General features: G+C 34.9%; 1 protein-coding gene across 11 annotated transcripts in view; it reads right to left on the bottom strand.

Moving 5' to 3' along the window:
* PXDNL (peroxidasin like) overlaps positions 1 to 12164 on the bottom strand; it is a 429362-nt gene that overhangs the window by 99774 nt on the left and 317424 nt on the right. For all 11 annotated transcript variants that reach the window (XR_013367442.1, XR_013367443.1, XR_013367444.1 and 8 more), the window contains 3 exons: positions 11205 to 11471; positions 7183 to 7299; positions 4682 to 4840 (listed from right to left, as the gene is read on the bottom strand). Coding sequence is in view for 8 of the 11 variants with exons in the window: in XM_077876968.1 (XP_077733094.1) it covers positions 4682 to 4840; positions 7183 to 7299; positions 11205 to 11471 (543 nt within the window). In the remaining 3 variants the exon portion in view is untranslated. The remainder of the gene's footprint in view (positions 1 to 4681; positions 4841 to 7182; positions 7300 to 11204; positions 11472 to 12164) is intronic.

Genomic DNA, 12164 nt, shown 5'->3' with positions numbered 1-12164 from the left:
CAGGCACATAAACTTCCTTACTCTCCAGAACAAAATCTGCATCATATGTACCCAGTGTTAATTTTTATGTGTCTACTCAGTAATTCCCCCAAATTTTATTGAATTGTTATCTCTTCTTCACTCAAAGGAAATGGCGTCTTTTTCACCATGACATTCCCATATGAAAGGGAATCAATTTGTAGATTAGATATTTTGTTTTAATGTACTGTTACTGTTTTAATTTATGTAGCTTTATTATATGCTTTATAATTTAAGTATAATAAGTCCTCCTTAATTATAGTTTTTTCAGAATTTTCTTGGTTATTCTTTCTTGTGTCTCTTGGCTTATTGAAATGATTTGTCTCTCCAAATCTCTATTAATTGACAGTATTGACAGCAGAAACCTTTCCTTAGTGAAAATATTTATACCATGTCTCTATTAAGCAGGATTCTGGCTAATGAATTCAGTAAAGCAAGCATAATTTGATAACAAATCCTAAAAATTCATTAAAGTATATAAAAGGAAAACTGTCGGGCAGCTGCAGTGGCTCAGTGGTTTAGCACCACCTTCAGTCTGGGGGATGATCCTGGAGACCCCAGATCGAGTCTCACGTTGGGCTCCCTGTGTGGAGCCTGCTTTTCCCTCTGTCTGTCTCTCTCTTTCTGTGTCTGTCATGAATAAATAAATAAAATCTTTAAAAAAAAAAAAAAGGAAAACTATATTGTATATCTATGCAAAAAATCCAGGTATGTAAATCTATTTTATCATGTTGAAGAAATGTCTATTCAGATCTATATTAACTGAGAGTTTTTAATTATAATAAATGTTGAATTTTATCAAATGCCTTTTTTAGCATTTATGGCAAGAATCCTGATTTTTCTTCTAAAATCCATTAATATGATAAAGTATATTAATAGCTTTCCTATTATTGCACTATCTTTGACTTTCTGGAATAAAAACCACTTAATTATGGACAAATATGTTTTCATATGCCACTGGATTCTTTAGGATTTATAATTATATTTATTTATTTACATTACTAGATTTTTTTTGCATAGATACACAAGATAGTTTTTCCCTTATATATTTTAATGAATTCTTAGAATTTATTATGAAGCTTAGGTTTGTTTTACTAAAAATATTTTTAGAGTGTTTATTATTTTCTAATTCCTGAAACAACCTAAATGGTGTTAGAATTTTTGTTATTTGTAGATGTGATGATTTTCCTTGGGAAACCACATGGCCACATTCTCTTATCGGAGGGTGCTCTTTTGCAAGTGTAATATTCAGGATAATTAACAATCTATTCAGCTATGCCGGAGAGTAACAGCTGGGTATGTGCACTGCTGTGATCTTTGGCAACTTTTTTCTCTCCTACTATATTCTATTTATATTTCTATCTCTTCTGGAATTAGTTTTCATTAATTATATGTTTCTATAAAATTATGAGTTTCATCCAATTTTTATATATATTTGCATATACTTGAGCAAAATATTAGTGGAAAAAAATAAAACTATTGCATAGCTAAAGGTTAGAAGCGTCTCCGGAGTGAATGAATACACACTGTTGAAAATACAGCAAGGTACATAAAGGGTAGACATGAGAAAGGCAAGTAAAATGATGTGGCAACAAAAAGTTTAAAGGGATTAGAAAGAAAAATGAAAGATCTAGAAATCAGGAAAAGAAGATCCAACAAATGAATGTTAATCAATCACATTAATCTTAGGAACATTATGCTTAAATTATTGAGAAGCTCAAAGAGCTTTTGTTTATGTTTGCTATATGTAACTATGTTCACCGTATTAGAAATTAAATCAAAGAACTTTAAAATGTATTTACTTATTCAAAAATTACAATTATATATTCGTACAATTTTCAGATAAATAAAAAAATTTTATGAACATTAATTAATTTTCCAAAAATAAAAGTAGTGAGTGGAGTGGCATATTATTTTACTTTTGCAAATCTCAATAATTGAATAACTGCTTTGAGTTTCAATCTCCTGCAATTAGTCATTTTAGTTGAAGTATATGAGTAAAATATGGCCTCACAAAGATAAGTATTTGTAAAATGTAGGGATATTTTAAAAGCTTTTTCAGATAATTGTTAAAAATCTTTGATACTACATCATAATTTGACAACTGATAGTCTCTTTTTGCCAATTCCTTTCATGATGCATCTACTAAAGGGCTAAGATTTAATAAAAGTAGTATTTCCCCCTGTTTTATCAATAACATTGTAAATAAAATTACTTTCTTTTCCCCACTGCAAAAGAAGAATATACAAATTACTAGTACACTTTGGTGCCACTGCTTTGGTTTATGCTGAGGCTCTAGCACTTTTACCCACTATTATTGTGATACTATCAATGCGAATGTCAACCTATTAGAAAAAGCTAATAAGATCTTGATATTATTATGAGATAGTTTAACCTACAACCCCCCTATGAAATTGGAAATTTCCTCCACTGACAATCCAGAGAACACTTCGAGAAACACTTCAATACACACAAAATGGGTTCTGCAAAATACTGTAGGGGTAGTTATTGGTAAAAAATTGTTAATAATTTCAGAGATAAAATGGTTCCACTTGTTATATGTTTACTTGAATTCATTAACTCTTCCAATCCCACTGTCATGGACGTTCAGGTCACCTAACACATCAGTTGGCATGTCATAGATCTAATGGTTTCTTATTTTTAGTGTTTTTTTACTCCAACATTTACCTATTCATTTTGGGCTGATTAATATTCTACATAATTGATCTGGCCAACAATTGGAAAGTTCCATAGTATAGTCAAGCTCTGATACATTCTAACTCAACCAATCATCCTAATCACTTCCTCTCTATGGCCCTCTCTCCCACTCCATTCACATAGTGTACATTCAACCTGTAAGGCTCTCTGTTCATTAAAAATTTTGTTTGTTTCTACATTTGTGCCTATTGCTAATCATATTTTCTTAGTTATGGATATTTTATAAATTTATCAAATTCCTCCATATATGTCAACTATTAGATTAAATTATATATTCTAATATTAATTTCAATAGTGGCACCTTAAAATATCTTAGAGAGTGGAGAAATCCTTGGAGAAGGAGCATGCTTCTAAGTTGAGATCTAGAAGGTCAATGGGAGCAAGTCTATTTAGGTGGAAGGATGTAACAATGGGACAAAAAGAGGACAAAGCTAAGACCATTAACTTCAGCATCTTAATGCTATATTTTATTTGACCATAATGTATTGATTTAATATAAACTCCTTTTAAAAAATATATTAATGTAGGGGTGCCTGGGTGGTGCAGTTGGTTGAGCATCTGACTGTGATTTCAGGGTAATGAAATCAAGCCCCAAGTCAGGCTTTGCTGAATGCAGAATCTGCTTGAGTTTCTCTCTGCCTCTCCGTTTCTCCTCCTTACCATGAGTGCTCTCTCTCTCTCTCTCAAATAAATAAATCTTTAAAATAATTTATAAATCAGGAGGTCTTTATATTAGCATTTTTAATTTTAGTTGAATTAGTTGAGAACCAATTAAACAGTTTTAAACATTCTGCAGAGCAGATTTCAACATTTCCTCTTAGAAAGGATGAACCAAAGAAATGGGATTTTCCAAGGGCATGACAGTTCCCTTCATCTTTCAATAGTGTTTTCAAATCTTCCCATGTATTTCACTTGCTATTTGAATACTTTCCCTAATATCTTTTTTCCTCTTCATAGAACCTCAACTTCCATCAAATAAATAATAATAAGCATTTGATATATTGAAAATATAGTGAGAAAGGGGCCAATACTAGATTGCACATAGATATTAGTGCAATGTAATCTTATATCTATGTCTCAGCATCACTGAACACTTAAAACATTACTAACATTTCTTTTTACATTTATATTGCTACATCTGACTAACCTTTGTCTCTGTTCTATATGCTTTTATCTAAATATGTGTTACCTCTGAATTTAGATTTACTACACCAAAACAAATTATAGAAAATTTATGGAGAAATACAGGAAATTATATTTAATGTAAAACAATGTTAAAAATGAAGTTTAGGCACTTTCTATATATTGTAACTAAGTTACTCCATTTCAACATAAGCCAGTAACTAAGAAGAAATTTCAAGAGTACCTAATAACAACCACTTTTCATTCTTACATTGGAACTATCTTTCAAAATTTAAGCCTTGAATTTTCTTTTTTTTACATGTCAGTTAACAATAAATTATGAACAAATAACCCAACCTCATACCAGAATGTTACTATTATAATAAACCAAAGCATTGTATTTCATGATGAGTCTGAAGAAAAGGTCTGTAGTATATTCCCAATAACCCTGAGCATAAAAAATACATCAATATAAGACCAAAATTCAGACCATCAAGTGTGAGAATGTATCTGAGAGCTAATCTCTGCAGGTAGGGCTAATTAGCTAGCTTTCCAAAAAATGTAAGAAAACACAAAATGATATTTTTTGAAAGAAAACATTATATTAATAGTTAACATTAATAGAAATATAATCCTCAAGTTTTAAAAAAAGACTGATTTAAAGATTATCGAATTTGCAATTTCTTAGGTCCTATAAAATAAAACATACCTAAGTAATAAAGTTCCCCCAGCAATGTGTGAAAAAATACCTAAGTAATAAAGTCCCCCCAGCACATGAAGAGGCACTCTTCAAGTGTGTAAACCCAATCACAGCACACATTACCTTTGGGTTTTACAGTCAGCTGGACAGACGCTTTTCTCACTCCCAATGGACTGACTGCCTGACATTCATATTGGCCTTGGTCATGACGTGCCACTTGGTCAATTCTCAAAGTGCCAGAGGAGAGAACTGTATGTAGACCTTCCTGAGGGAGCTTCCCACCTGTAAAGAGGGAAAGAAAAGACTCTGTATGGCATTGTTATGCCTCAAGAACTGACCGCTAGAACTGTGTTATCTTCTGGTGCTGGGTAAAGGTTGGGAACTCTCTGGAAATCCTCCATGCCACAATACTGTGACAGCTGCTCCTAATACTATATTGACCAGCCCCCAGCAGAACTGGTCAGCCCCCTTAATGAATTCCTCCAACTTCATATTTGCCCCCTCAGTTTTATTTTCCACAGTTAGAGTCCAAATTTCAAAACTAACCTTATCCAACACTACCCTTGCTTATGGTGGCTTCTTATTACTGTTAGAATAAGCTAAAATGCCTAAGGGAGCATGTGAGGTATTGCACAGGCTAACCGACCACACTTAACGTATATAGCTTCATCACCCCATTTTTTTACCTAATAGAGTGCAAACACGGCAAAATTTGGCTAGGAGAGGAATTGTTTTTGCATTTGTTCATTTTTTTAAATAATAGTTTTTATTCATAGATTACCTCTCCAAATGATTACTAAATACGATTTTCAAATACCTTCATAACATTTATCATATGTATAAAATATTTGGAATATAAAAAATTATGGAATTACAACATTTAAGGTGCTGAGACAGCATCTTAAAAATGGTCATTTTTGTGACACTCAGGCTGCTGATCCTCACAGCCATACATACCCCCCCCAGGCAACCTTGCACTTTAACCCATCTGAGCTTATGCTGAGTTTACACTCCTTGTGGCCATTAACAAGTTGATGGACTATTTCAGTGACAACTATTTCAGTGACAATCTATGTCAAAGACAAATAGTTAACCTTTAATAACTATGTACACAAATGAAATAAATACTCTTCTAAATGTTTATAGTATAAATACATTCAAAACAATACCCACAACCATTATTGTCACTCCTGGCATATAGATAAGGCAACTCTGATAAAACCACAGTTAACTTACTTGCCCAAGCTCATACAACTAGTAAATGTAGGAGGGAGATGTGAATCTTGGATTTCTGGCTTCAAAGTTCATCTCCTACCCACTCTACTCTTATAAAGATGAGAGCAAAAATTTTAGCCAAAAGAAAGTCATAAATGTTGATGTGTTTAGAATTTAACCTAGTTACCTGAATTAATATAAAAGTTAGCAATTCCAAGACCATAGAAATCTTAGAGGAGCTCTCATCGCATAGTGTAGACCTTATTCTCTTATAACCCAGGGATCACTGGAAAGTGCTAGGCCCCTCGCATGCACCCTGCACCACACCACACTTAAAAGACAGCAGTTCTCTTGGCACCTGGGTGACTCAGTTGGTTAAGCCAGCAACTCTTAGTTTTGGTTCAGGTCATGATCTCAAGAGTCCTGAGATGGAGCCCAGCCCTTTAATGCTCCCTGCTCAGCAGGAAGTCAGTTTGAAGATTCCCACCTTCTGTCTTCCCTCCACTCACACCCTTTAGCCTTCTCTTTCTCTCAAATAAATATATCTTTTAGGGGCACCTGGGTGGCTCACTGAGCTGTCATCTCCCTTTGGCTCAGGTCATGATCTCGGGGTCCTGGGGTCGAGCCCCACATTGGGCTTCCTGCTCAGTCTGCTTCTCCCATTCCCTCTGTGCTGTATCATTCTCAAACAAATAAATAAATAAATACATCTTTAAAACAAATAAATCTTTTTTAAAAAGCATTCCTCATTTTTTTTTAAAGATTTTATTTATTTATTTGAGAGCGAGCACAGGTGGGCGGAGGGGCAGAGGGAGAGGGGAATGCTTCCCCCCACTGAGCAGGGAGCATGATGTGGAGTTGATCCCAGGACTCTGAGACCATAACCTGAGCCAGCAGCAGATGCTTCACTGACAGAGGCTCCCGGGTGCCCCCCAAAAAAGCATCCAAGACAGCAGCTGTCTTTACCCACCTAACATGCTGGGGTCTTACTGATGGTTAATTTCACTGCAATTACAATTTTACTCTGTATTAAGAGAGAGTTCTGCCACTTTAAAAATCTTTAAAACCACTAACTGTCCAATAATTTTATTTTAGAAATCAAGAAACTGAACAAACTGGTGGTTGCCAGAGAGAAGGTGGGTGGGAGGATGACTGAACTAAAAAAAAAAAAAAAACAAAATCAGGAAACTGAGTTGCAGACAGATTATCTGAGGAAGGCCACATATTCAAATGTTGAAACTTAACACATAACAGAAATTATGATGACATATTTAATTCAAAGATTATGTTTTGTGTGATGCTTTCATGTCCACAATATACCTATGATAATTAGTTTGAACTGTTTTTTATATCTCATAATAAAGAAGGTATTTATCTCTTCCCACAGTCACTGGTGGATATGCTAATACCTGCTTTGGTCCAGGCGATTATTGGAGGTGGGTTGCCTTCAGCTTCACAGAGAAATTCTACAGTATGTTCTTCTAGCACCACTTGATCCTTGGGGATTACTGTGAATTGTGGAGGAGCTAAATAGAATGAAAAATTATATCAATATTAAAAATTACTCTATAAATTGTTCATAGTAAAGAAACAAGGAAATATGTTTAAATATGTTGCTTAATTAGAGACTGTTTCCAATTATTTACCCAAAAGCTATTTAGAATGTGTAGGTGCTTGTGCCTGCTCTCAAAAAAAACAAAAAAATATATATCTGGTTTGCAAAGCAGAAAAGCGATAGTAAGAAGGAATTATTTCTAAACCTTATGGAACCTTCTTCAGAGTTTAAATAAAACTACAAATTTTATTTGAGCCATTAACAAAATTGTTGCCTCCAAACTTTCAGATACAGTATACAATTTGAAACAAATTGCTCCATTAATTTCAGGGGAAAAAAAAATGCTTTCTATAACAAGTGATAAGATACCTTTTAAAAAGTCACATTTAAGTCAAAATTCCAAGAGTTCCAAACATTCAGATATTTTACAATTGAATTTGTTTAAATAGCAAATAGCTGCATATACAGTTATATAATCTATTCATGACTCTTTTATTAGAGTGAAAAACAAATCTATATGACCATTTAAGGGCATGGTAATCTCCAATAATTCCTAAGTGATGACATTTTCAAAACAACTTTCTGAGATAACCTGACCCCTTCTCCTTGCTGTTCGATCTTTGTACCAACCCTCTCTTTGCTTTTCTCACCATCTGGATTTATAATCATGATAAATCATGACAGGGATGCCTGAGTGGCTCAGTGGTTGGGCGCTGGCCTTTGGCTGGGGTTGAAATCCTGGGATCCAGGATCAAGTCCCATATCGGGCTTCCTGTGAGGAGCCTGCTTCTCCCTCTGTCTATGTCTCTGCCTTTTCTCTGTGTCTCCCATGAATAAATAAATAAATCTTTAGAAAAAGATAAATCATGATAAAATAAATAATATTTGGCAAACTGTATTTGTTTCAGCTTTCATATTGTATGCAAGTAATAAAGACTTTTAAAAATCTTCAATTCTAAGTAAGGCACTAGGATTAACAATGGTAAAAGATAAATTCGGGATCTCTGGGTGGCTCAGCAGTTTGGCGCCTGCCTTTGGCCCAGGGCGTCATCCTGGAGTCCCAGGATCAAGTCCCACATCAGGCTTCCGGCGTGGAGCCTGCTTCTCCCTTTGCCTGTGTCTCTACCTCTCTCTCTCTCTCTCTCTCTCTCTCTCTCCATCATGAATAAATAAATAAAATCTTTAAAAAAAGAAAAATTATAAGGTCATGCAAATTCATGAAATCCCTCAGGAATGTCTGCAAGATATCTTAGATGTCTTAGAAAAGTCAAGGTGGAAAATAGGCCACAGATCAGCAGTCTCAGGTTCCATGTTGCACAGATGAAGAAATTCGGGCTGCGGGAAGGTTGAGCTGAATAACTCTCAAAGACACAGTGAGAATTTAGGCCACTCACCCGGCCTGATGTTTCTTTCCAGAATATTACATGAAATTTTTAAATTGCTAAAATGACCTGAAATGGCCAAAAATATTTCTATGTTAAAAAGTGGATTCATAACACAGCAGAAGAGCAAAAGGTAGTAATTACAGCAAGTCATTTAGTCATGTTGGGAAATTTGACTTTAACTTTTTAATAATAACTAAAACTCACAACTATCCAAGTCTGGCATTGTTATATTTCATATGTTCTCATAGAAAATGATATTTTTAATTCAAGACTACCAATCTTACCAAAAAAATAGGAAATACATAAAAGTAAATGATCACTTTACATTTTTTCCTGACAGTAAAATGACCTGTTTGCTAGCTCAGTGAAGAAATTTTGATCTAATGGAGAGAAAACCCAGGAGAGCTAAATATCACAAAAGCAGGTGGTGTAGGCTGGAGGAATTCAACAGGAATAATAAGCTGACATTTCTGGACCTTCTACTTACAATGGTGGTCATCATATCACCTCTGATACTAAAGTCCCATGTGCTTAGATGAAGTGTTCTGGTGGATTTTACAAAACCATGATGCCTCATACAAAAAAGCATTTTTATTTACATCATTGGTAACTATAGCCCTTTCATCTAAGTGCCCCATCCTGTGATTCACACCTTTCGTTGAAACTGTTTCTTTTCCATTTTATCATTTGTTCAGCCAGTCTAGGAAGGAAATTAATTTGTGGGCAATTGTGTTCTTGGCTTAAATGAACATTAAAGGAACTAAAGAAAATTGATAGGACATCTGTTAAGATGACAGAAAAAGGGTACATCTTAAAATATTTAGTCTATGCACTAGGCAAATAAAAGAAGCCTCTTTTGTAAATGTATTGAATGATTAATGGACCATTTCAAGACCAATTAAAAATCTCGACATACAGACCTACAAGTAATCCAACTACACAGTCACAAGGGACAAAAGATAAGCAGATGGCAATTTCAGTGGAAACTGCCTGGTAAAAAGAAATCGTTAGCATATTGTGGTATGAGAAATGAACAGCACCAAAAATGTCAGAGTTTGGTTAGACATGAACTGATGCAGATGAAAAAAACAGAAATGCAAACTAAACACAAGAAGCGAAGACACAAAAGTCTAGAACGGCATGAAATAAAGGAACCTGTCAGAGTGTAAATTTGTGATTGGGCCTTATGCTTCTTAATACCAGACATTAAATATAAAATAATGCAAGCAAAAAAGGCCTCAAATACTATTTCTTTGCAAGCATTTCTCAACCCTGACACAAAGAAAGTGTAAAAATAAGGTTTGGGTCCCTTAAAAGTAATTTCCCCCAGGTGTTACCAAATCTTCAAGAAAAAATTTCATTTCTACACCTTTTTAGAGTATAGAAAATGTTTTTCATGGTATTAACATTTCTAGGGGAAACTCATTTTTTTCCTCAGACGTATGAATGGAAACAAGGAATTATTGATCTATTTCTATTAAAGAGTTGGTGTTAAGCAAAAGCAATTCAGAAAACATTTATTGAATGTTGAAAACCCAGGATGGATAAAGTACTGTGACTTCCAGGAGGCCAATTCCACTGCTTTCCAGAAGTTCACATTCACAGCCCCAAAGTCACCCCAAATCCATGTTTCTAACCTGTTTTTGTTCTATTTCCAAGGGTATGGTTTTTTGCTAGATAACATACAAATATGTTAAGTAAAATAATATAACTTCTTAAGTAAATTATAATGTTCATGGCTCCAGGAAGCTCTTAAAATGTATCACTGTAAAATATTGTACTCTTGTCAGCTGATGAAAAATGGTTTGGGATGCAACAGGACTTTTGGCATTGCTCCAATAAGACTTACATTCCGTGTTTACTACACCTCTAAGCCCACAAGGAGTGTTGAGTGCCTGTGTAAGAACACATGCACACATACCTGAACCCACACTCACAACCACCACAACAGAAAGGGAGGGACAGCCCAGTTAAGAATAAATGCATAGCAGAAAAACACGAGTTCTTTACAACAGGATTACATGCCCATGCATATAAATTAGTTGTGGTGTTCAGAATAATTTTATTACTGCTTTTGTTAGGCAGCCCAGGCCCATAAAAGCCATCAGCATGTTCCCAAGCTATGTCAGTAGACAGCTTGGTAAGTGACTATGAACATAGGGCACAGCATTTTCACTTTCATATCTGAAGTGTCTCTCCTACATCTGTAAAGTATATTGAAGCACAAATATCTTTTGACAGTTTGCTGCCAAATGATTTCATCTCTTTGTTACTCATGGTTGATTATAGCATTTGGATAAAGCCTGAAGTGAAAAAAAATCAAGTTTTAATGTGAAGCAGATTAGTTTTGAAATTTCTATTATGTAAAAAAAAAATGGCAAATACAAAAATCTCTTCGCTAATTTACATGTCATTACTATTTTTATGTTGAAAAATAATTTTCTAAGGGTGGCAGCATGAACATTTCAATCATGACCTCCTGCTCCCATACCTTGTACAATTATGTTTGCTGTAGCTTGAACAGTGCCTTGATTATTGTTGGCATGACAGATAAATTGACCGTGATCCTGCAGGGTGACATTTTTCAAGTATAGTCCTCCAGAAGTAGCCAGGTGCCTGGATCCATCCAAGGCCTCACCATTGCCCCGAGTCCAAGTAACACGGGGGTGTGGGTGGCCTGTGGCCATACATTCCAAAGTTGTGCTGGTGCCAATTAAAACTTCTGTGTCCTGGGGCTGGATTATAAAACTAGGCTTGGCTAAAGTAAAGAGAAAAACAAACAAAATACAACCAGTAGCAGTTAAGAAGGTTTATTATTTTTTTTTACATTGTGGTTTTTAAGTATTTGTTAATTTCAAAATGCCTTTATACTAAAATGTGATGCACATACATTAAATTATCAAATAATAAAATCTAAAACATCGGGATCTTAAATTTAGATTTGACAATAAACATGTAATTTTTTTTAACAGACTGCTTCCCTTGAAGCCACGATATATCATAGACACTGCTAGTCCCCACCTATTTTTTTTTAATTTTGGGAGCCAACTGTTCAAATGTTCCCATTGAAAAATATCCCCTTCTCAGGTTCCCTTGCAGTTGAGTGTATCATGGGACACCATTCTGCCAATGGCATGAAGGCACCTGTCACTGGAAAAGAACAGTCCCACTAGTCATTGCTCTTCTTCCTGTTTGCTACTTGGATTTTGGGCATGAGTTTGGGTTACAAGAGCTGACTTGGGACCACGAGGTGAAAATTATGAAGGGGAGAAAAAGGTCTAAAAGAGAAGGACTGAGGAATAGAAAGATATCATTAGATATTAGAGCTTTGGGCTAAGGTGGGTGCTCTGTCCAGATTACTGAACTGCTTGTGGCATATGAACAAATTGTGCCTGTGCACGCACAGGCACATACACACACACACACACACACGGTTTTTAAGCCATTTATC

The sequence above is a fragment of the Canis aureus genome, chromosome 28, assembly GCF_053574225.1.
Source record: "Canis aureus isolate CA01 chromosome 28, VMU_Caureus_v.1.0, whole genome shotgun sequence".
NCBI classification, from domain to species: domain Eukaryota; kingdom Metazoa; phylum Chordata; class Mammalia; order Carnivora; family Canidae; genus Canis; species Canis aureus.
This window is presented reverse-complemented; position numbering and strand designations above follow the sequence as displayed.